The sequence below is a fragment of the Anolis sagrei genome, chromosome 2 (assembly GCF_037176765.1).
Source record: "Anolis sagrei isolate rAnoSag1 chromosome 2, rAnoSag1.mat, whole genome shotgun sequence".
Taxonomy (NCBI): domain Eukaryota; kingdom Metazoa; phylum Chordata; class Lepidosauria; order Squamata; family Dactyloidae; genus Anolis; species Anolis sagrei.
The window spans coordinates 60,667,482-60,693,696 of record NC_090022.1 but is presented as its reverse complement, the minus strand read 5'-3'; the positions used below and the strand labels follow the sequence as shown (position 1 = coordinate 60,693,696).

The 26,215-nt window shown below is 39.4% G+C and overlaps 1 protein-coding gene across 22 annotated transcripts in view; it reads left to right on the top strand.

Annotated features, from left to right (window-relative positions):
- CACNA1D (calcium voltage-gated channel subunit alpha1 D) overlaps nucleotides 1–26,215 on the top strand; it is a 272,363-nt gene that overhangs the window by 231,937 nt on the left and 14,211 nt on the right. For 20 of the 22 annotated variants that reach the window (XM_060766053.2, XM_060766054.2, XM_060766052.2 and 17 more), the window contains 2 exons: nucleotides 20,502–20,615; nucleotides 24,739–25,139. In XM_060766053.2, coding sequence (XP_060622036.2) covers nucleotides 20,502–20,615; nucleotides 24,739–25,139 — 515 coding nt within the window. Of the gene's footprint in view, nucleotides 1–20,501; nucleotides 20,616–24,038; nucleotides 24,133–24,738; nucleotides 25,140–26,215 lie in introns of those variants that run through there. The other 2 variants (XR_009630816.2, XM_060766051.2) reach the window with 2 other exon arrangements.

Here is a 26,215-nt window from a genome sequence, read left to right as displayed (position 1 = left end):
CTACTGTTAGAAATATAATATTAGCTCTAATTTTGCTTTAGGTAGATGTAGCTAGGCATGGAAGAAAAAAGAAAAGAAAACTAAGAACAAAAATATATTTATTTTAAAACAGGTTTTATTACTTTAAAGTGTATACTAATTACATTAAGTTCATTTTCCGTTATATATATTTTAATATTCTAAAAAACTAATAATTGATTATTTTTCATTGTCACTTAAAATGGTATGTTATTAAAGGTTTGCTAGACCTTATCTCAGTTATGACAATCTCCATTTGCTTGACCTTGAATATGTCTGAGATTCCATAACTGATTTCTTCTAAATCAGATCCCTCATCTAACTCTCTAGATCCAGCTCTTTTATCACTTGTCAGTTTTCTTTATAGTCTTCTTCTATGTCCCTCTTGTGCAAACCGTACTTTTGCCTTCTACACTGCTTTTAGCAGTGGTCTTACCACTGATACTACCTAATACCATCTGCAGGATTATGCTTTCTTATTCTTTCTGGGCTCTTTCACTCCCTGAATTTCTCATTCAGCTTCTAAAATTCCAACTGTTATTACTTATTTGCGTCTTTCAGTGCTTCCTTCTTATGTGTTTTGACAGTCTTAATTTTCTCTAATCAGATTTCAGGGATTCAATATCCCAGCCACTTCTATCCCTAGCTATCTATCCTCCACCGATTGGCTTTAAGAGAATGGTGATTAATGTCCAATCAGTGATTCATAATTTAGATTTCCTCTAACCATGTAAATAGTCTCTAGGACCAACCATATATCTAGTATCTGACTGTTAAAATCTACCTTTATATAATGTAGCTATCATTTCAAAATACTCCCATTTTTTCTTATGGCTGTTTAATTCTAGCAGTATCTATTGTACATCAGTTAGCATAAATATACACATACATCATAATGGATTCTGTCAAGGTCTGGGATGTTACCATTCACCCCATTCATGGTTTCTTGGAGAAACAAAACCCCTTCTTTCAAGATAATTGTGTATTTTAACTTATTAATATGATATGTCCCACACTTAAATGGATGCCTTTCCATTGTTTTAACACAAAATTTAAAGCAGTTTAAATGCATAGGAAAACAATACTGTTAAGATCAAAAGCAATATGAAATTGGTTGCTTTTGATCACTGCAATAATATTGCAGTGAATCAATGAATGCAGGCAGGATATAATTATATGTAATTGCCACATCTTCAGTGTGTATATTTTGCTATCTGCAATTTTTGTTGCTCCTGTCATAGTAGTTTCCATGAACATATTCAACAATGACACTCCTTTCACAGAATATTTTGTGGGTGTGTTCTGAGCAATCTAGCAGCATTGGCAGTGCCTTCAAGTAGGGTTATATGAGTCTATGTTTGATATTATGAAGTTGGCTGTAAAATATGTTTCAATGTATTGCTTGCCCATGGCAATTGGCTGCTTTTATCAACACCATAGATCAGCTGCTGCCTACAGCAGCAGACAGATCAAAACCAGAGACTAATGAGTCAATTGAACAATCAACAACATCACAAAAACAAAAGCAAGGCATAGATCAACTTCAAGCCATTTAACAAAAAGAGAGAGAAAAAGAAAAGAAACAGAACACTTTGTAATGCAAAGTGGCAAGCAGAGCCCAAAAAGTAGGAGGGAGTGGATGGCAGTGGAACTGAGAACTTCGTACAGTATTAGCTACAGTCATACAATGGAAAATATCAAGACGCTGTAGACATGCACATATACCACAAAACTCTGAGATAGAAAGTATTGGCTGTAGTGTACTATGTGAATTTGTCTCCTTGCCCACAGCCATTCATTCAAAACAAAACAAAACGGAACCCTAAAAGAATCTATAAAATAATAATAATAATAATAATAATAATAATAATAATACTTTATTTGTATACCGCCCTATCTCCCCTAGGGGACTCAAGAGCAGTTTCCACATATACAAAATAATACAAAAACATACAATATAAAACAAAAATATAGGCATAAACTGTTAACACAACATATATATTAAAATCAATTTAAAACCCGTTCCGCTCTCTTCTTCATGCAAGGTAAGCTGCCAGGGACAAATATTTCAATAAGGGGCCTGGACTATTTGGAATGGGCTGGGCTAAGGAGAAGGGGAAAATGGCGCTGGCTGAATACTATAGTACAAAGATCGGTCTCAGCAATAAAATCTGTTAATTGAAAAGATCATAAATATATTTTAAAAGGCAGTGCCTAGATTTTGATGAAAGCTGCAAAAAGTGAATAGGGAGAAATTATCTTGCAGAACTTGAAAACTGTTTTGTCACTGGAAGACATATTCAGAGGTAGCTAACTGTGTTGGCCAGGCAGCAAAATACGTAGAACAATATAAAAAAACCGACAGAATAGTGATACCTTTATCAGCCAACCCAAATGACCAAAATACAACATGCAAACTTTATAAGTTCTACTGATTCCTTCATCAGGCAAAAGATATTACAAACCATACAAATGAAGAAAAGTGACAGTGTCAGAGTAACAGACCTGGATCCTTAGAGAAGTTACTTTCCTGCTGCTAATGAAGTTTAAATTTAATTGTCCTTTGTCTCAGTTCCCACATGGCCAAGAGTGATAACTGCCTCTTCATTGAAAGCCTTTCAAACCAACTAAGCTACAACAGGAACAATATCTGATACAAAATGTAGACCTCTGGATCTATCTTCACTTTTGTTCTTCTGTATGATTTTCAGCCTCTTTTACCTGATGAAAGAGCCAATGAAGTGTTGAAAGTTTGCATGATGGCGTTTCTGTGCTGTGACCAATAAAAGTACCATTCTTTTGTAGGTTTTGGAATTTTTTTTGTTTAACTCACTAGAGACATTAATGCCCTGTTGTTTATGGGAATAATAACTGTGTGTCAGAAAAGAAAAATCTCATAAGAAGCTTAAGTGCTTGATGATGGTCCTGAATGCTTTTAAGCTAGGCACCAGGGATGCTGACAATACATTTCCCCAGTGCAGCAAAGAATGTCTTCAAGATGAAAGTGTACACTCCAAATGTTAACACAAATTGTCATTGGAGAAGCAAAAGGCAAACTAAAAAGGGTGTTATCCTGCTGTTTTGAAAGTCTGGAATGCTTTCCAGGTACATGTCACATTCTTGGGATGGCACAATCTATATATATAAATTTGTTAGGGGCATCCAACGGAGAAACAAAACTCAAAAAACCCCCAACGAAACTTAACCAAAATCCCCATGCCCATAACACAACCCACAAGGTACAAACATATCTACTCAAAATGAAAAACAACACAACAACACACTCACAAAACGGCAAAACAACAAAACTCAAAAATCCCCCAACAAAACTTAACCAAAATTCCCATGCCCATAACACAACCCACAAGGTACAAACATATCTACTCAAAATGAAAAACAACACAACAACACACTCACAAAAGGGCAAAACAACTGAGCATGCGCATTGGCGCCCAGCCGCAAGTTCCCTGGCACGCGCACATGGCCTTCCGGCCAACGTTCCCTCTGCGGAAACCATGCCAAATCCAAGCCCCGCCGCACCGCTTCCCGCACACACACACACCCTGCCGCACACGCACACACAACCCCACACTCCATCACTCCCCCCGCCGCCGCACACACACACACGCAACCCCACTCCCCCCGCCGCCGCACATACACACGCAACCCCACACTCCATCACTCCCCCCGCTGCCGCATGCACACACGCAACCCCACTCCCCCCGCCGCCGCACACACACACGCAATCCCACGCTCCATCACTCCCCCCACCACCGCACGCACACACGCAACCCCACAAGGAAGGAGGGAAAGAAGGAGAGAAAGAGGGAAGATTGGCCACAGCAACACGTGGCGGGTAAAGATTGTTATTTCTATTATTATTATTATTATTATTATTATTATTATTATTATTATGCTATTGTTCCTATGAGACCCTGGGGGAATGGGAGAGGTGTCAGGTCCCAGAGGCAATGCATTGCATTATTGTTATTGTTATGATGGTGGTAAAATAAAAGGAAATAAAAAGTGAAAGAAGGAAGCAAACAGGGAGGGAGGAAAGGCAAAGGAAGAAAGGGGGAGGGAATGAAGGAAAGAGAGAAGGATGAAATCAAGTAGTGAAAGAAAGAAAGAAAGAAAGAGGTAGAGAAGGAAGAAAGGAGAGAAAGGGGGAGGAAAAGGGGGAAGGAATAGGTAGGGACCTCTCTTTCATAATAGTCCAGATATCTACCTCAACTTTGATAAGTTTTACTATAGGCCACAGCAACGCGTGGCAGGGCACAGCTAGTTATCTACTATGATTGAGTTTAACACTAGTTAGTCTACCAGATGGGGCAGGAGCTCACATTCTTTTCTGTTGCAACCATGAAGTCTCTTCCCTCCAGCATTAGTATTAATAGATGTGTAGTGTGAAGACATGCTAGAAATACCGCAGCCTCATGGGAGTGGTATGATTTATAATCTTTATTAGGCCTGGGTAACAACGGAAAAATTTGTTTCTAAAATCGATTTGTATTTAGGGGTTTTTTTTGTTTCGATATTTAAAATAATTACAAAATTTTCCTTTTAAAAAGTTTGATATTTACGAAATTTCGTAAATGGTAAAAAAATTAACGAATCGATTTCCGAAACAATAACGAATCGATTCATTAATGGCGTACGCGACCGCGAAATACGCTAAAAAACCTCCAAAACCTTCTGAAGCTTCCCTCTCCCTCTGTTCTTGACTGTTGGTGTGATATTATAATTTTTTTTTCACTAATTAAACCATAAAACTGGCCCAGACATGCGGAAATAATAACGAAACGACCTCAAAACAATAACGAAACGAATACAATATCGAAATACGAAGCATTTACAAAACGTTTTTGAAAATTCGTTTTTTTTAATAATTGCTCCAGAATGGTTCGTTATCGTTTTGTAATTGGAAAAATTAACGAATTATTAACGAATTATGAATTAACGAAACCGCCCAGCCCTAATCTTTATAAACATGTTGCCTATGATTATGGAATTTTTCAATACAATGTTTCAGGATGTAATGAAACCAAGAAATGTGAGCAGAGAACAGAGGCATGTCATGGCACTAGGTTGTAAAGGAGAACGTTAAAGCATCTTGGCACTACGGCTAATGCTAATCAGGTGTTTCTAGAATTACTAAAAAAAAGTATGTGCACAAAATATAGAAACCACTGACATGCTTAATTATTAAAGAAGTGATTATTAATAAGTTACAGTTTTTAATATCATCAAGATATATTTGGCCTAATGAAAGGAGGAATTTCATTGAGATACATTTTAATCCAAGGAGTTGTCAATCAAATTTTAATACAATGAATTCTGGCAAAGTAAATGAAATAAATTTTAACCCAATAAGCCATCAAAGATGAACTCAATGCATTATTGTAAAGTAAATTGGATGGTTATATTGAATGTCATACTGTGGAAATTAAATTCAACACAAAGAAGATTCTAATAATAAAATTTAAATGTAACTGCCAGTGGGAAGAGATGAGAAAGGAGATCAACAGTAAATGACAATAAAGAGGAAAAGGAATACAGGCACAGTTTCTAGTGTTGATTTTAGAGAGGAGAGATCAAAGATATGCATTACAAAGGAATGTATACTCAAGGGTCAGAAATTGAAATAGATATATGGCAAGGGGATGATACAGAGCAAGATGAAATGATGAGAAGGACAGAAAGATTTGGACTCAAATCATTTATTTCAATGTGAGGCATTCAAGAATCTATTTAAAAGAATGATTAAAACTTTGGGATTAGAAAGTCCAGATGGAGATTCACAATATGAAGACAAGAGAGGAAATAAGGTGGCTTTAATAATTAAAATTTTTAGTAAAGGGATTGGTGCACCTTTACCAGAGTGTATTAATTAAAGAATTAATACATGTTGGATGGAAAACTTCCCAGCAGTACCCTAGCAAAAAAAAAAAAAGAAGAAGAAGAAGAAGAAGAAGAAGAAGAAGAAGAAAAATCAGCAAGGGGGGGTGCTGAACCTTTTTTTAGCAAATCATGAAGAGTAGTTTCATAACACAAAATAATTTAAATAGTGTGGTTTATTCTATATTTTTACATAGACCAAATTAAATCATTTTTCTATTTTAGTCACAAAGTTTAAGGTCTTAAAATAAATGAAAATGACTGTTAATTGGTAATTTATAGTTACAAAAGAATACCACAAAGTCTGTTGGCAACACTTGAAAACTGTGTCAATACATTTTGACAGAAATCAAGCTCCATTGATAAACTTCGGTGGAAACTCAAGTGCAAGTCCAGTCAGTCTTTCTTGCTCTATTGTGCTTCTTATGGATGTTTTCAAATGTTTAAGAGTTGAAAATGACCTATTTTAAATTGGCATATCTAGAAATCAAGATCAATGACCCATACATTTTTTAGAAACTACATAAAATAACTTTAATCTGGTACCCAATTATTCAAAAATTACTTGGTAGTTTAGGAGAAATTAAAGTATAATCTTTTAAAGTAAGCACAAATTATAACAGTTGTTATATACCTGGAAAAATCATAAAACATTTTTAAAATTAAGTTTTTTATGGAGGTTTTTTTTTTTTTGAGATTACAATCCCCCAAATGGATGAGGTTTGGCATAATACAAAAGCACAGCCCTAAAAGATACTGCCAGGATATTCACCATAATGAATATAAGTAATATATTGAAGATTTATTTTTAAGCTGAGTGTGTGTATCTTACCCTATGGCTGAGAGAGTGTGTCTGCTTAACTTCTGTGCCTTTCAAGGGGCTAGACTATGAGCCCGAGCAAGCAGGACATGGTACCTCCTCTTAGACAAATTGTAGGGTGTCTCCTTGGGGCAAAGGCCCATAGCAATGGGAACCCTATTATCCTCTGGAAAAGGGGTGGGGACGGAGCAAGTAGGGAAAGGCCTAATTCCCCATTAGGAACCTTCCTCAAGATGGAGCGCAGTAGGAGGGTGGAGCAGCCTTAAATAGCCTGCAGCTCTGCCCTGTCAACCCCCCACCCCTTGCCTTAGGATTTGCCTGTCAGTTATAGGTGGGCCAAATTGATAGTTTCAACTATACCTGCTATTGCTGCAAGTAATGACAGTGTGAATAAATTGTCAAAATTTGTTTGAGATAGTGCTTGCAGTTCTGGAAGACTCATTTAATTTTTGCTTCTCATAGACTTAGCATGGGGGTTTCATTAACCAGTTAAAATTCATGAGTAAACCAGGTTTAAAAAAAAACCTGTACAATTTGGGGGGCGGGGTTAACCTCTAACCCCTTGGCTACCTCCCTGCTTCCCAGAATACTAGATTTTTTAAATATTATTCTCATAGACTATACTCCTTTGGAGGAAAGAAATGAAGTTTCTTAAGGTCCCATTAGTAGGTGGATCAATAGCAGCCTTTGTTTTTGATGTGATTGTCAAATAGGAAGGGGACATTATGTTAAAGGAAGGAAAGAAGAGGCAGTTTTGAGAAAGGCTTTAGTAATAAGGGCTCCAGTAACTCTCATAAATCACCAATTCTAAGGTGCACTTTTTCAATTTTAGGGCTCCAAAAGCAGGGTGTACCCTGCAATCAGTGGCGCCTTAGATCTGCCTGTTTTGCGGGTTTTGTTTTTGCTTTACTTTGTCTTATATTCAAGAGAGAAGGAAGGGTCTCAACCTCAACATCTCTGCCAGGCCTCCACTATTTTGTCCTCAACCATAGCCAGACATCTATTTACCAATCTGGCCAAGCTAAGTACTGCTTCTTGTTTTCCAATAATGACACACTCCCTCTGTGGAGCTCAATGCCAGTTTAAAACTGACCTAAGTGTTCAGTGTAGATGTGCCTTTTGATAAGGCTAGATAATTCAGTTATTAAGGAAATGAAGGGGATTAATGATCACAATGGAAAAGAATGTGAGCGCCAGCCTTTACTAGTTGGCATGTGGGGGTCAAACCAAATTACAGAACTTTATCCCATGCAGGCAGCCCCCCCCCCCCCCCACATTTTTAAACAGTTCCTGGATGAAGCATCACAGAGCCCATCAAATAGCATAGACAGATTTTTGCCTGCTGGTCCCTGATGCTTTATCAGGAACTGTTTTAGAAGTGTTAAGAAAGGGTGAGAGGGGACAGGAGACAGGGAGAAATCATCTTCTGAGCTCATGATTCAAGTGGAAATGGGAGAAAGCAGGGGAAAACTCAAAAAATTGGATCTGTCAAATTTGCCCATGTTGTATTGCTTCAGTGATGTGGAGAACTGGGCATTCCTATGGGCAGTCTCCTACCAAGCATTGAAATTTCTCTTCCAAAATCCTGCTTCCAAAATCCTAGAAGGAGACTAGAAGGAAAGGAGAGGAGCCCAAAGGAGGGGGGGGGGGGGGGTCTGCCTTAAGAACGATACCTCCTCTCTTTTGTGAGTGATGGGATTGGAGGATAAAGTCAAGTGTCCCAAAAGTGGTGTCTATCTTAAGAACCATGCCTTGAGTCTCCGCTAGAGAAATGGGATGGGTGGGGAAAGTCAAGCACCTTAGGAACGGTGCCTCAAGTCTCTTCTAGAGTAACAGGATTGGTGGGGAAAGTTAAGCATCCCTTAACTGGTGCCTGTTTTAAGAACAGTGCCTTGAGTCTCTTCTAGAGTAATGGGATTGGAAGGGAAAGTCAAGTATCTCAAAAGTTTTTTCCCCAAGCTTTTTTTTAATGGAGTGGGCTGGAACTGCACTTGCTCGTGTAATAAATCTGCAAGCAGATGATTTCAGGAGAAAAGGCAAGAAAGAACAATGTGTGATGGGACCTAAGAAATGGTATAATTCGATTTTAAATGTAATGGAATGAAACACCGCAGTAAGATGATGCTTTCCCCCTCTCATGGGATGAGGTCTATTGAGCTCTTTCTACACTGCCTAAATATAGTGCTATGATTGTACTTTAATTGCCAAGGTTCCATCCTATGGAGTCCTGGGGTTTGTAGTTTAGGGAGAGGCATTTAGAACTCTCAGCCAGAAGGGCCTGATGCTTCTCCAGACTGCAAATCAGAGGATTCCCTAGGCATTTACTATGGCAGTTACAATGAATCTATGGTGCTATACTTGCATACTATGAAAGGGCCCAGGTTCTAAGTACTTACTAGCCACCCCCTGCCACGCGTTGATGTGACCCAGTCTGGTGATCTGGGTTTCTAATATATGTAATTTCTTTATGCTTGTGGGTAAACAGTATTTCTTGCTGTTTCTTTGTCAGTGTTAATGTTGAGATTGTTTGGTTTGCCTACTCTGGAACATGCAACATACTGTATAATTGTCCTTCTCTAGGGGTCCCTTTCAAATCCAGGATACTATATCTTTGTGTGTGTGAATCATATCTATCTATCTATATCTATAGCTGGGTGGCTCTTTGTTAGGAGGGCTTTGATGACATTTTCCTGCCCTGGTGAAGGGAGTTGGACTGAGTGACCTTAAGTATTTTCTGTTGGTCATGGGGGTTCTGTGTGGGAAGTTAGCCCCAATTCTGTTGTTGGTGTAGTTCAGAATGCTCTTTGATTATTGGTGAACTATAAATCCCAGTAACTACAACTCCCAAATGTCAAGGTCTATTTCCCCCCAAAGTCCATCTGTGTTCATATTTGGGCATATGGAAACTCAAGGTCAATGCCCATCAATGCCCATTTGGTCATGGGAATCCTGTGTGCCATGTTAGATTCAATCCCATTGTTGGTGGAGTTCAGAATGCTCTTTGATTGTAGGTGAACTATAAACCCCAGCAACTACAACTCCCAAATGAAAAAATCAATTTTTTTTAGTGATGGTCACTCTTTGGGTTAGTAGGTGTCTTGTGCCCAAAATTTGGCTGCAATTCGTCCAGTGGTTTTTGAGTTATGTTAATCCTACAAACGAACATTACATTTTATTGATATAGATATATTGTTGTGTTGACCATTTTTCTGCCCAGTCACATCTGGTAAACCACAACAATATAATCATTTCTTACTGTGGAAGAGGGATGCTGTTGTCAGTTTATAAGTAATGGAAATTTAAAATGATGCTGTTCATAACATCATTTGCAAATAAGTGTTTAACCAAGCATGAATGACTTTAATTATTAATGTCTAATGCTTAGCATAGGCACAAGTCGTTTGTTCACAACATTTCCCCTGTGGAAAATACATATGGATTATCTATCCCTGTATGATTAAAGTATATAACAGATTGGGAGAGGGAGAGAGAGAGAGAGAGAGAGAGAGGAGGGAAAAGAGATACTGCTGTTTCTTTTTAAACTCTAAAATGCAATTATGTTTAACAAAGCTGCACAGTGTTTTGGTAAAATTGTCTATAACCAGCAATTATCTACCATAATCATTAACAAATGTGGGGATATAAATGTAGAAGAGGGTTTCAGTAGACATCAGATGGAAGCGAGGCTGGTACGTCATTCTGTTTCAACTTCATTGGCCTGCCATATTCAGTCTGGGATCACTTCAGGGCTGAACAGAGCCTGGATTCAACAACAGAGAACAGAACCCTTTCTGTAGCGAGAGTGAAGAGAGCAAGCTTCAAGGGGGCGGAAATAAGATGGGGTCTATGAAGATAAAGGGCTCAAAGGATTCCAGACTTGCCTGCTATGTTTCTTATATTCACTGCTACAGTGTAGGTGCCCTTTATTTTTAATTTTGTGATTGTGTCTGCATGTTTCAAAGTTACCAGTATTCTTGGGGCCCATTTGGCATATTATTTTATTGTGTTAGTTACTGACATGGTAAAATTGGCTAAATAAGCATGTTTTCCCCTTATCTTGTTATAACACAGGAAAATAGTGCCAGAAACTAAATAGAAATGTCCAGATGCCTTGATTTTATTTTAAATAGTAATATTTGCTCTTACAATATTTGCAAGCTTTTAACATTTGGGGCTGCTCTTTTGATCTTACAGTGTGTCTTTTTTCTAGATGATTTCATAATGCGTTATCCAAATAGAAAATTAATTGAATGGCATTATTTTCCCTAAATCTAGCCTATTACCACTGTAAGTAAATAATAACATTTAGATGAATTTTGTAAATCTACAGTTATAGGGTTGTTGTAGGTTCTGGAGGCAATTTTTCTCCTGACAAATTTGTAGGTTCTGGAGGCCATGTTCTGGAGGCAATTTTTCTCCCGACGTTTCGCCTGCATCTATGGCAAGCATCCTCAGAGGTAGTGAGGTCTGTTGGAAGTAGGAAAAATGGGTTTATATATCTGTGGAATGACCAGGGTGACACAAAGGACTTTTGTTTGCTGGGGCTAGGTGTGAATGTTTCAGCTGATCACCTTGATTAGCATTCAATGGTTTAGAACTGCCGGGGGGGGGGGGGGGATCCCTTGTTGAGAGTGATTTTTTGTGCCTGTTTGTTTCCCCTCTGTTGTCTTGCTGTTGTGATTTTTGAGTCCTTTAATACTGGTAGCCAGATTTTGTTCATTTTCATGGTTTCTTTCTTTCTGTTGAAATTGTCCACATGCTTGTGGATTTCAATGGCTTCTCTGTTTAGTCTGACATGGTGGTTGTGAGAGTGGTCCAGCACTTCTGTGTTCTCAAATAATATGCTGTGTCCAGGTTGGTTCATCAGCTGAACACAGAAGTGCTGGAGAAAAATTGCCTCCAGAACATGGCCATATAGCCCGGAAAAACCTACAACAACCCAGTGATTCTGGCCATGAAAACCTTCGACAATAAATTCTACAGTTATAATTTTTTTATTATTTATTTATTTGGGGTTCTTTTATCCCACCCTTCTCACTCCGAAGGGGACCCAGGGTGGCTTACAACAGCAAAGGCACGATTAGATACCTGCATCACAAAACAATCATCACAAAACTACAACAAATTCACAATTACCAACAATTCATGCATTATCCCAATAAAATCAATAAAGTGTACTTTTAAAGTGTACTTTGTGCATAATGTGCTACTTCAATAAAAGAAGTTATTTTTATTTATAGAGTAGAATTCATGCAGAATATGCAAGCAATTTCATTTAAAAGCCAATTAGTGTGCAAAGTAATAGAAATTACCAACATAAATATAGGAGAAAGCTTTAAAATGTATGTTTGACTTTGAGATATTCATAGAGCGTTTGTATAACAGCTTGATTACAAATACCATTCCTGGGTATTACTCTCTTACATCAAAACATTTTTCTGCAAACTAGAGGGGAAAGAAATACATTGATATTAATTAAACCCAGAGGCGGCCGTAGGTAATTTTCAACAGTAAACAAACAGTATTTTGGCACCCCCCCCCCCCAAAAAAAACCAACAACACCAATCATTGATATATATTTTTCTGTTCATCGTGGGAGTTCTGTGTGCCATATTTGGTTCAATTCCATCATTGGTGGAGTTAAGAATGCTCTTTGATTGTAGGTGAACTATAAATCCCAGTAACGACAACTCGCATATGTCAAGGTCTATTTTCCCCCAAGAGCGCCTCAAGAGCGCCCCTGGGCAGGCATGTAGCCGGAGGGGGGGGGGCTTGAGGGGCTTCAGCCCCCCCCCCCCGAAATTCTCATGGAGGTTCACGAAAAGGCCTTACTGGTGCATTATTTAAACTGTTATGTTTATTCATATCATGATGTGATCACCATACTCAATATATCCCATATGCATGGGGCTATTGGGGTAATGATACAAAAGGTTTGCTAGGCTAGACTCTCTTTCACTCAGACTCAGCCCCCCCCCAAAACTCAGCCCCTCCCCAACCCCCCCCCTGAAAATTTTTTAGCCTCCCCCCCCCAAATGAAATCCTGGCTATGGGCCTGCCCCTGGGCAAAATCAACTATACTGCGAAGGCTTCCTTTGCGTAATGGGTTGAGCTGCCCCTGATTAAACCTGTCCTAAAACTCAAGAAATATATTGGGAATATTGAATAATCCCTCAATATTAAGTTATCACTAAATTTGAAAAGAACAGATGTATATAACCATTTCATGGCTTTTTCCCTCAAAGGGAAATGTTTTCAGATATTGTATAGCACTCACTGTGGTATAGTATGCACTGTGATTAATGCTGCCTTGAAGGAAAAATTAGGTGCAGTTGTGCCTCCCCAAAGCAGCTGCATTGACTTATCATGTCATTTTGAAGTTATAACCCTGTGTATTTTGGAACAGCCTACTGAAAAAGACAACACTGATCTGATTAAGAAATTATGGTCACCCCAGTTCAGATGAAGTCTTCAGAAATTGTTTGAATGATTCAAACTCATTGAACTCAGCAAGTTAAACATGATCCAACAATGTGATGTGGTGGCAAAAAAGCCAATGGGATTATGGCCTGCATCAATAGGAGCATAGTATCTAGATCTAGGGAAGTCATGCTACCCCTCTATTCCGCTTTGGTTAGACCACACCTGGAATATTGTGTCCAATTCTGGGCACCACAATTCAAGAGAGATATTGGCAAGTTGGAATGTGTCCAGAGGAGGGCGACTAAAATGGTCAAGGGTCTGGAGAACAAGCCCTATGAGGAGCGGCTTAAGGAGCTGGGCATGTTTAGACTGAAGAAGAGAAGGATGAGAGGAGACATGATAGCCATGTATAAATATGTGAGAGGAAGCTACAGGGAGGAGGGAGCAAGCTTGTTTTCTGCTTCCTTGGAGACTGGGACGCGGAACAATGGCTTCAAACTACAAGAGAGGAGATTCCATCTGAACATGAGGAAGAACTTCCTGACTGTGAGAGCTGTTCAGCAGTGGAACTCTCTGCCCCAGAGTGTGGTGGAGGCTCCTTCTTTGGAAGCTTTTAAATAGAGGCTGGATGGCCATCTGTCAGGGGTGATTTGAATGCAATATTCCTGCTTCTTGGCAGGGGGTTGGACTGGATGGCCCATGAGGTCTCTTCCAACTCTTTGATTCTATGATTCATGAGGAGTTTTTCTTGGTTTTCTTTTCTGACACCTGAGCTTTAAGCAGGTTTTCAGAAAAGGCATTCAAAAGAATAATTTTAAAAATTCTGATAGTGATTAATTTCCCTTTTAGCATGCTAGAATTTTAAATATAAATAAGAATTTAAACATTGTCAGAATGAATAAACCAGCTTCAATCTTGATCTCTTACTTAGGCAAATTAAATCCCTTAAAATAATCATACATTTTGTCTTGCAGATATAATGCTTAATTGATATAGATTTGTTTTATTTAATTTATAACATCTGTAATCTGCATGGCTGTTTGGCTAGTGATAGACTCTGGTTCACTTTGTGACAACGTTGCCTTACTCTGTTAATGTATCTTAGGCCAGATTTACACTGCCCTATAATCCAGTTTCAAAATGGGGATTAACTGCATTGATCTGGATCATAGGGAAGCCTGTCCACTTCGTTCTGACCAAGATTTATTGTGGTAAAGTATAATGACCCATTGGTCACAGTATCTAGTTCCAAGCCATTATAGAAGAGCAGTTTGGAAAAGCACCTTTGCCTTTGAGATGGTGATTTCCCAAGGCACCATTCCCGTAGTGCAGTGTTTCTCAACCTTCCTAATGCTGTGACCCCTTAATACAGTTCCTCATGTTGTGGTGACCCTGAACTATAAAATAATTTTTGGTTGCTACTTCATAACTGTAATTGTGCTACTGTTATGAATTGTAATGTAAATATATGATATTGTGGAACTTATTTTTATTCACTGGACCAAGTTTGGCACAAATACTCTATGCCCAAATTTGGAAGGTAATTGGTTTTGTCATTTGGGAGTTATTGTTGCTGGGATTTATTGTTCACCTACAATCAAAGAGCATTTTGAACTCCACCAATGATGGAATTGAACCAAACTTGGCACAAAGAACTCTCATAACCAACAGAAAATACTGGAAGAGTTTGATGGTCATTGCCCCTGGATTTTGGGGTTGTAGTTCACCGACACCCAGGCACCACTGTGGACTCAGACAATGATGGATCTGGACCAGACTTGGCACAAATACTCAATATGCCCAAATGTGAACACTGGTGGAGTTTGGGGAAAATAGATCTTGACACTTGGTAGTTGTAGTTGCTGGTATTTATAGTTCACCTACTATCAAAGAACATTCTGAACCTCATCAATGATAGAATTGGGCCAAATTTTCCACACACAACCTCCATGCCTTGAATGGACTCATTGGTACCAACTTCCTTCCAACCTCGCATGCTCTCCCTCGCCTGCACATACACATCTTGCTGCCATGTGCCAAGCATGCCTGCTCTCCCTTCACCACTTGGAGTTTCAGAAACAGCTCTCCCCTTGGCTGAGTGGCAGTTGCTAGGATTTATAGTTCACCTACAATCACAGCAGAGGAGGGCTTTCGATGGGAATATTCACCATCTGTTTCAAAAAAGGAAGAGAAGGACAGGTAGAGAGCTTTTTGGCCTTCTCTGCCAAAGGGATTCCTAAGACCATCAGAAATATGTCTGGAACCCCCTTGCGACACCCCCCCCCCCCCCCCCCCCAGGAACGCGACTCCTAGATTGAGAAACGCTGCCATAGTATGCTGCTTCAGTGTGATACTTCTGAGGCCAGTCATTGAAGACATAGTTTACTATAGAGTTGGTTTCTTGTAGGACATTATGTACCTTAGAGCCCAAAGAACCAGGATGGCAATGAGGATTGGCTCTTGGGATCACAGAAGGCAGTTCCAAGAGTCAGTCCCCACAGGCCCAGCACCTGGAAACATTGCAGGTCTGGATCTCTTGAGGTGTTTTTCAAATCTAGAGTAAATTGGAAATCCTAGTTTACTCTGGATTAATCCATAACTCATCACAGGTTTTGAGTCTGTGTGGAAGGGCCCTAAAATGTTCCCTTCCCTGATGATGGCAGCAGAGAAAACCAGATCAAACCATGGCAATAAGTAGTCATAGTCACACACCAATCACACTTCTGTTTGAAGAATGAAGTCAGGATATCTCTTTACAGGAGCCTCAGAAATTACTAAAGTGTTCTGATTATTGTCTGTTGAGCAAGTAGTTTGACTCCTTTATGTCCAGTTGATTTACTGCTTGGTAAAGCACCATAGGATTACTGCTTTAGAGGGCTTGAAGTTCTTTTTGTTCCTGAATTTAGGGATTTGTAAACATAATAACATTGCCCTGTGGACAGGTAATATTAAATTATAAAAGACAAATATCATAACATGAGAATTTGCAATGTAAACATTTCCAGAAGAGAGAATGATAAAAGCAGGTAACTAACAAATATACAGCACCTAAGCAGTCTATCAAAATATTGAAAATACTGATTTTGCAAAGGCCTGGGAAAATTAAGGAAATAATAATCACAATCCTAACATCTGATCCTATGGTGCTGTGGTCAACTTCACAGACTGAACTGCATAAAAAAGTAGAGTCCAAAGCATGATTAATGGAAATTATTTTGTTGTCCAAATGCAAGTTAAAATGTCACAACGTATCACTGAAGATTATACCAAACTGACTGAAAGGGCAGAGTTTAGCAGGCCCCAGAACATTCAGAACAGTATTTCTGGTTGATATTATTATGATGCAGTACTGCAGAGAGGAGATTTTTCAAGGCTACAGTCTTGAAGACTGAATGAGGGCATCCAGAATTAGTTGTCTAAATAATATCCTTAGGATCCAGTAGGCTCTAACCTATGTGGAATGATTATTTTAAAAGGAATAATGCATAGAGAGGTGGGTAGCAGCAGGAAAATATGAAGACAATTTTAGTCTATCAATAACCAAGAGATGAGGAGGGTTATTGATTCCAGGGTGGCTGAGAAGTAGGCTTCTTAGTCAAAGTCAGCTTGACAGTAATTAACCACAATAAAAGCTCATTTGGATGATTAGCAGAGATGGAGTAACAAAGATCAGAACTGTGGGGTAGGGATGGACACCAGCAAATATAATTTGTGACTCTTTGGAGAAGGAGAGAAACATCCTTAAATTCATAACTATTAACCACCTCAGTGGGCAGCTTTGGGGGCTGTTCAGATCATGATTACATGCACATTCCTAGGATCCACAATGTGCTGCACCATATTGAAGAATTGATCTTAAAATTTGGGAGGCCTACCTCGCAAAATTGGAAGTGACTAGAGACTTGCCTATTTTATTTGCTTTGTGAATCTAAAATCAAAATGGTTTTTATGAAGCAAGGCCTTGTACTTTGAAAATAACTGTTTGGAGGTTTTCAGTAGTATTATTTTCCCTGTCTTCAGAGTAAGCAAAATCAAAACAAAAAATCTCTGGCATTACCAGATGGGGCTGGTGAGGAACACATACACAAAAAGCAGATTGCTACTGCTTAATGCACCTGGTGCTGATTGCTACATTTTGCAATAGTGGCAGCTTCTAAATACTTTTCAAGGGTAGCCCCCTGTAGAGCACATTACACTTGTGTAATCAAGAGGCATAAAGGGCCATGAAATGCCAAATAACACCAGTGCTGCAATGTTTACATTGGCTTCCAACTGAGTACCGTGGCCTGTATAAGATGTTAGTTCTGACCTTTAACATTCTTTACGGCCAGGGTCCATTGTACCTTAGGGACCGCCTCTCCTTCTCCCATCATCGGAGGCCGCAGCGACCAGCACAACGCGACTTACTCTATATACCGGGTCCTAGAGAAGTGCACTTGGAAAGCACCAGATGCAGGGCTTTTTCTATTTCTGCCTCTGCCTTATGGAATTCCTTGCTGCCCTACTTGAGAGCCATGCGTGACTTAGGGCCTTTTACTCTAGCACTTAAGACCTGGCTTTTCACTAGAGCATTTGATCTATGTTAATTATTAATTTTTGTATATATGTATTTTTATCTATTACAATTTAGCTTGTAAATTGCCTAGAGCATCTCGGATGGAGGGCGATTAATAAATGATTAAATATGATGGTGGTGATGATGATGATGATGATGATGATGATGATAAACCTCTGTGATCAGATCTGCCTTTCCCAAGGAGGGTAAGGCGGGCGCACCAAGCAAAACTGGGTAAAAGTAGTTTTGGCCATTGCAGCAACCTGGCTTCCCAGAAGTAGCCCCAACCTACAATCCCATCCAGAACAGTACTTCAATCTTCTCTGGATGAAGCCTCAATATGTTCCCCCATATTGAATCCTATCCTGCACCCAATGATTTAGTACAACCTCAACTTTGTTGGCATCAGTTCTAAAGGAGAGCTAGAACTGAATATCATCAGCATACTGATGGCACTCAACCTCAAAGCTCTTCAGCTTCATTTCAGATGTTGAAAACCATAGAGGGGGCAGTATTGATCTATGTAGAACCCCACAGGCTAATGGGCAAAGGACTGAACAACAGTCCTCCAACACCACTCTCTGAGAATAGTTAGCCAAGAAAGACCAGAGCCACTGGAAAGCAGTGCCCCCAAGTCCAATATCAGTCAGATGATTTAGAAGGATACTCAGGTTGATGGTATCAAATGCCACAGAAACTTCTAAGAAGACCAAGAGGGACTCATTCCTCCCTTTCCCACTCCTGGTATAAGTCTTCTGCCAAGGTAACCAAGGCCTGAAGCCAGATTAGAAGGGCTCTAGCGACCTTATCACAAAGGCCATGTGAAGCGTCACACTACACCTGGCTTCATGGAGGAAAGAGAGGGGTAACAGGACAAATCCATCACCTTGTATGCAACTCCCTCACAGTGACTTTTCTCCCATCACATGTGGAAAGCATCAACTTTCTGCGGGGGGGGGGGATCTGTGCTGGCTCCATTGGAGCCTGCACAACACAGGAAGCCCCCCATGTTATGAGGGAAGCATCCAAGGATGCTTCCACCCCAGTTGAGGAAGGGGCCTTCACCAAAGGGCACACAAGGGCGTGTGGTGGCCGGGGTGGCACTTCATCCCCAAAAGAGACTTGAAAATGTCCAAGGCTGATGGAGTTGATGTGTTTGATGGGGTCATAAGTAATCTGTTTCACTCTAGAAATCCTGGAATTGTGTTGCCACCACTTGTTTTAGAAACTTATTTTAAAAGGAGAAATTAGAGTAACGAGTGAAGATTTTATTCTACAGACTCTTACCATTGATTTTTGTAAAGATAACTTCACAATGTTTGCACTTCTGTTGAGAGATTTAACTATAGGTGTTTAAAGTGCGTCACATTGAGCATTGCAAGCAAAACAACTAACATAAATATATGCATAGAACTAGGAGACTGCTAATATGCATATTTCCTAAATGAAGAAATTGATGTGTTAAGGGGAAAGTGGAGTAGCAATGGATCTGTGAAAAACTTCTCCTCTTCTCCTCCTGCAATTCAATTTTACAGGATAAAAGGAAGCCAATCATTACATTCTGTTTTCCCCTTTTTGCTTTAATTGATTTTGCTAATTTGGTTACACTTCTTGTTAATGGGATTACACATTTTAAATGTTGAATGGTGCTATATTTCTTTTTATGTATCCCTATTCAAAGGCCATGATAATTGGCATAGTGTAGTGGTATTAGGCTGGTACTCTGATATACCAGGAAACCAATTTCCACTCAGCCATCAAACCCTACTAGATAACCTTGGGTAAATCACACTCTTTCAGTCTCAGAGGAAAATAAAGCGCCTCTAAGATAGGACTTCCACAAATCACAGTAGACTGTAACAATAGCAACCTTTTAAAGCTCTGGTTAGAAAGGTTCCATGATATGAATATCAGAAGAAAGCTGAAGCTGAGGAGGAAGGGGAAGAAAAGGTAGAGGTAGACATGAATGAAGTTTTAGTTAAGAGTGTACCTGTTCACTTACTGATATTGAATGTGGTCTGATTCCTGTATGGTGTGTTTGGTCCGTTTAACTGTGCAGTCACCAGAGATTATATTAATATTTAATCATCATGATTGCTTTCTACTCTTCTTGAACTCATGACAGAGAGTTCTATACTAAAACCCATTATCAAACAAGGGGCAGAAAGCTGCAGATTCTGTGAAATTTAAGTACTCAAGTAAATCAGTCCAGTTGTGTGAATTGCTCATTTTGCATAATGTGGATATTTCCATCTATGAATTCTGTCATTCTCTAATGTCTGATATTTGAGAAGGCATAGAAACATCTTCCTCCTGTGGTTAGGATACCAGATTCAGCCTTTGTAATGCTATTTTTCAACAACAGAAATCAATTAATATAAATCTAATGTCTATTCTTCCTCTAGAGCTGACCCAATGAATTAATGGATTTTACCTCAATATACACCTGACAACTTTCCATTGCTGAATGTGAATACTCTTGTTAGAACTAATAGTTCAATTTAGGCCATTGGACTAGGTTAAAATTGACCTGAATGAAGTCTAGAATATTATACTTCATATTAATTTTGTGGCAAAACCTTTTTGGCTTGGCCTGGGGCAGGAGGAATAGCAAAAGCAATAGCACCCAATCACTTAAATTCGATATAAAATCTGACACCAATATATGCCATCATAGTGTTACTGTGAGAATATAGAAAGTCCTTCTAACACCATTCCTCAAACTCTGTGCTGAATATAAAAGAGGAAATCTGGCTATCTTTAACACATTATGTTTTACTCATTTAGGCTGGACTAAGGACACTTCATGACATTGGACCTGAAATACGGCGAGCTATATCATGTGATTTACAAGAAGATGAACCAGAGCAAAATCACCATGAGGAAGAGGAAGTATATAAAGTAAACAATTGTATAACATATTTATTGGCTTTATGATGTTTGAAAAAATAACACAGTAAACCTTATTGCTCACTGTATTCAAGATTTCTCCAAGAGTTTCAGTGCTTTTGATTTATTTCTCAGTTATACGATTGACAATACCTTAGATATGGATCCAAAAATTCAAATTTCAGACTTAGCCAACATTATCTGTTCTTAGACATTACATTGTGGGTCAGTCTTCTACTTTTGGGAAATTGTTTCTTCTGGCAACCAATTAGTATTTCTCAGAAAATAATGCAGTCAGGGGGAACAATCTAGAATGTTCATCAGAAAATGTTATGGTATCACAAATCACTAGTAAATAATAGGCCGGCAATAAATTTAAAAGAACATACAATTGTTCTATAGGCAGACACTTACATTTTAGCAAGTCTTAAGATGCATAAGTGATAAGAAAACACAATGGGTCTTAAACTGGCCACTTCACTCAACTCTTTAATCACACTGGGTCCTTCCTTATGATGTTTCTGAAGAGCAAGAAGATTGCTTCATAAAAGAATCTCCAAGAACCAAAATTTGTGGTAAATCTGTGGAGTTTCTAGAGGGAAAGTAGTATTCTTATTTCAGTGACATAGCAGAGGAAGCCAGTCCATTACAGCAGACACATATTGAGTACCCTACAAAGTGTTCTGCCAGATATGTTTGCCAAAAACCATATCCACTAAGGAATATGCAGTCTGACATAACCAGACAAACACATGGCCATGCAGACCAGATTGATGAAGAAGCAGGATCTCGCTGATGTCTTATATTTTAAGGAAACGGGCAGTAACAATGAAAGCCAGATCCTTTCCACCTCCTGATCCATAGTTTTTTAACCATGAGCCAATGACTGAGTTCAACACCAAAGAAAACAAGGAAAGAGAAAATAAATAAATGCTGTGTTGTCTACAGCTCTGCTGAATCCTTCCTTATGAGGCTCTTGTAGTTTGAAGAGCAAGATGACTGTGCCATACAAGAATCTCCAAAAACCAAAATATATGATTTATCTGTCGAGGTTCTGGAGTGAGGGTAGTATTCTTATTTTAGTGATATAGCAGAGCAAGTCAACCTATTGTGCAGGAGACATATGTTTACTACAAGGCATTCAAGAACGCATTGTAGCAGAATTCATCTTTGCTTACTTGAGGAAATCTGTCTAAGCTTTAGTCAGTTTTCCCCCTTCTCAGTTAAAAGAGGTAGAGAAGTTCAGGGTGTTAAAGTCCAAGCCCAAGCTTCAGTGTAATATTACCTTGGTGCATTTGTTGTGTTATTCTATGAGGAGATCATGAGAGTCTGGGGCTGCCCCTGGTGAATTTATCAATGGGATCTTGAATTATTCTATAGTTATATTCTTACAATTCAATACATAACATTTTGAAGCATGCATATGGATCCCATTTACAGATTTTCACTTATTTTCAACAGTCCTGTCCAAAAGTCTCTGAAAGCACTTTGAAGAAAAGCACTTAGATCCTTTATGTTGGCACCAGGAATCTCTCTCTCTCTATTTCTATGCTTCCTGTGCCTCTGAGTCAGTGTCAAACTTTGCCCAAAGGAAATGGATGCTTCCTTTTAAATCTGTCTTTGTCACCCCCTCTGTATGATGGTCTTCTCTGTGGTCTGAGCAGGGGTGGGATGCCTTCCCCCATCAGTTTGGGATGAGTCACTCTCCTCCTCAGTTCCCAGACTGTCCTTGCTCTTCTTTCCTTCTCTGAGCTCCTGAGTCCCTGGGAGAACAGAGGGGGGGAAGTTTCATTGTGGATTTTTCACTTTCCAATGGATCAGTTTGCTCATTCTCCTGTTGATGTGGCCAGGTGCAATGCTGATAAATCTGGTGCCTTTGTTTGCCACGGGCACTGAGCTATCAGATCATGGCCTGCATTTAACCATCTCCCTCTTTTTTGAGCAGCTGTCTCTCAGATCTCTTAGATGTTTTTCTCTTTTATTTATCTTTACCAAACGTGTGGAAAATGTGTCTTCAGTCCCTTCTTTCCTTGCCATTCCTTGTATTTTGGTACATTCCAGAATTTCTTGCCTTTTCTTAAGAAATGCACCTGAAAATCCTCATCATTGTAAAGACCAATTCTTAAGATGAGGTATCACTTTTGTGCCCCTGCTTTTCTCCTTGTGCTCCCTGAGTAGTATTTATCTCCAAGTGCCTCTCCTTCTTTGCAAATTGCAAGTGACAAAAAGCCATCCAATTGGAGGGCTGCATATTTAGGTAGGTTCCTGTTTCTTTGTGTTCACCCTATCTCCCACCTGTGTCTTTGTGAGGAGGAGAACCCATGCTGCAGCTGTGGCACATGATATAACTGAGCTGGACTTCAAGAAATTAAACCCTTCATGCACTCATCTCCACTGATTTGGATATGCTTTCTTTTTTTTCCCTGACCTCGTTCTCTGTCTGTGGATGGAAAAGAATGATTCAAATCTTTAAGATCAGAAAGTCTCTGTTGTGGCATTTGCTAAAGTCATCTTAGGAAATGTGCCAGTTACATTAGAAGAGTAGAAAGTCTTTCCTGCTGGTAACAGCATTTCTTAGAAATATAGTGACTAGAGGATATCCTTTTCCAAAATAGAAAACTGCTCCACTTCAAAACATCCCAAGAAATAACTCTTTTACAATATCACTCCACCTCTAGTTCATTTCATGAGGACTTTAGAGCACAGCTAGACATGATTTTCATTGAAAATACTCAGTTATGGTGGTATTTGTTTCAGGTAGGAAAAAATCTCTAATTACCATTTTTTTTCTAAAAGTAACAGGAGCACACAATTATGGCTGGGCAAGGAGTGGTTGAATCTCTATTCCTACACACTGCAATCCTGATGAATTGGTATTATTATTATTATTTAGTTATCAACATAAGTTTAGTGGAAGTCAGCTGAATTCAACAACTGTAGACTCTATATACAGAAGCAGTAGATTTTTGAATACCATAGTAGAGCCAAACAACACATTATTGTCATCTTGTGCTTAACCTGTGAGTCAACTGCCTTATAATTTGGGAATAAAAATGCAATCTGACAATAGAATAAAGTTGAACAAAATAAAGCCCTTCTCTGCAAATGTAACATTGAAGTTTTAGTCACTTAAGACTAAATACCCCAATGGCAATAAATCATATCTGATTCTAGTTAGTACTTGGATGTGTGGCTACCAGTGAATTCCAGGTGCTGCAGACTATATTTCAGAGGAAGAAACTGGCAAAATCACCACTGCTTCAGAACCCCCTGTGGTGTTCATGTGATCACCATAGGTTAACAGGTGATTTGAAGATGCATACATATACATTTAAAACCAGCATGGATACTAATAATGGGGATGTAAGATTTTGAAGGCAGACTCTTCATCAGACATTTCCTTCTGCCAATTGTCATTGCTTCTGTCTTCTCTAGATTGAGCTTCAAGAGATACTGGTCCTATCTCCATCTTAGTCCTGGCTAGACTGGAGCATCTGGGTTAGGTGTAAAAGAATCGTAGAGTTGCATGGTATTCACCTTTTTAAATAAGAAACTCAGAGCACTTCACTGTATGAACTTCCATCCATCCATAGAGGTTGAGCTGCATGGATGGTCAACTAGGGCCACATAGTTGGCCAATGCAGTAGGGCCCAACATGAACTTCTGCCTGTATAGGAGTAAAATCACAGGCCTCTATATTGTTTGCAATACCATCATGATTGTGGCATGGCTTTAAGTCAGTCATAGCAAGTAGATATTATAAATTTTCTGCTGCTTGTAGTATGATTTTTATTTGCCATAGATACATTTTCAGGTGAATTTATTTTGCTTGGCTATCACCTGCAGGCACTATAATCTGGGTATCTATGGCATAATGCTTGATAAAAGGTTAAGAAAACAATTGCTTCCTGGCACTGCTAGCAAATTATGAATTGGACATTATGATATAACTGCCATGATCATGGGCACATTCCATATCACGCCAAGTCCTTTTTTTAATAAAAAGAGCATTATGACTGTACAACAGCCTGACTTTGGGACCCTGGATGCGCCACATAGAGTATGCACAAGTCTGATGCAAGATTGATTTCGTAGCAAAGTATTATATTAATTAACTATTACTATTTTATTTCAGAGAAATGGTACACTCTTTGGAAACCATGTAAACCATGTTAGCAGCGAGACAAGAGATTCATTTCAGCAGATCAATACTACGCATCGTCCCCTGCATGTCCAAAGGCCTTCTATTCCATCCTCGGGTGAAACTACAGAGAAAAATGTGCATCCTCCAACAGCAAACTCTTTATACCATAACCATCATAGCCATCACAACCATCATAGCCATCATAATCACAACTCAGTAGGGAAGCATGTTCCAAACTCAACAAATGTTAACCTCAATAATGCCAACATGTCAAAAGTGGCTAATGGAAAACACACGAGGTCTGGAAGTCGTGAGCATATATCTGAAACTGGGCGGCGTTCACACTCCAGGAGTGATCGTCATGAAAAGCGTAGAAGATCAGCCAATAGGAGGTAAATCCAAATATATCTCTGAATTCACTGTTATCTCCAAATCATGTTGTACATACTGCTAATATTAAAGAGTTTGGAACTACAATTAAAAACTTTGTTTCCTGTTCTGCATTGCAAAGCTAATATTGTCAATTCTTTGATTAATCTTTGGATTCATTTTGGTTCTTTTGCCACTTATCCTTGGTTGTCTCGCTTGCCTTGGTATGTTATTTAGCTTAATGATAGTATAGCATCTCTCACCTGGAGTCCTTAGAATCATAGAGTTGGAAGAAACCACATGGGCCATCTGGTTCAACCCTCTGCCATTCAGGAAAAGCACAATCAAAACACCCCAACAATTGGCTTTATTCAGTTAGAACATGAGCCAAAAGCTAACTAAAGCTGAAGGTTCTGTAAGCATACTAACACTGCTTGCAAATGAACACATTGGTTGCCTTTGTCCTTTGCCTACTTGTGCAATGAGGTCATAGAAGTCTTGGTGTATGAGTGATGAAAGTGTGAAACCATTTAACCTATGCTCTATTGCATGAGGGTTTTACTGTAATAGGATCTTCTTGACCATGGTTTCTGTGTAGCATTTCATTCATCTATTTCCATACATTTGGCCATCTGATTCCATAAGTCCCCACAAAATGCATTGCCCAACTTATCGGGTGAGGCTTCTTGTGACGGGGGGGGGGGGCATTCTCCCACCAGACAAAATGGTGGGGGGGGGCTTCTACTTCTCAGAAGCCCCCTGCACTGTGCCGTTTTTCCCGCCAGTTGGCCAGCTGGCCAACCTGCAGCCGGCCCTGCCCAGGCCTCCTGATTGGCTGGGGGCCAGCCTTTCCCACTGCCCAGCAGCCCTCAAAAGGACTGCCCTGGGCAACAGGCACTGTGCCTGCTTCAACTTGCCACCCCACCAGTTGGTCTCGTGGTCCTCAGGGGTGCCGTGTAATGTGGGCCGGTATTGTGCCGGTGGCACCTTGACATGTTTAGCAGAATTGGTCAGCAGTGGGCTGACCAATCATGATCCAGAACCCATGCCTGGCTGCCAACCTCTTTGTTCCTGTAATCAATAAACTAGCTGTGGCCAT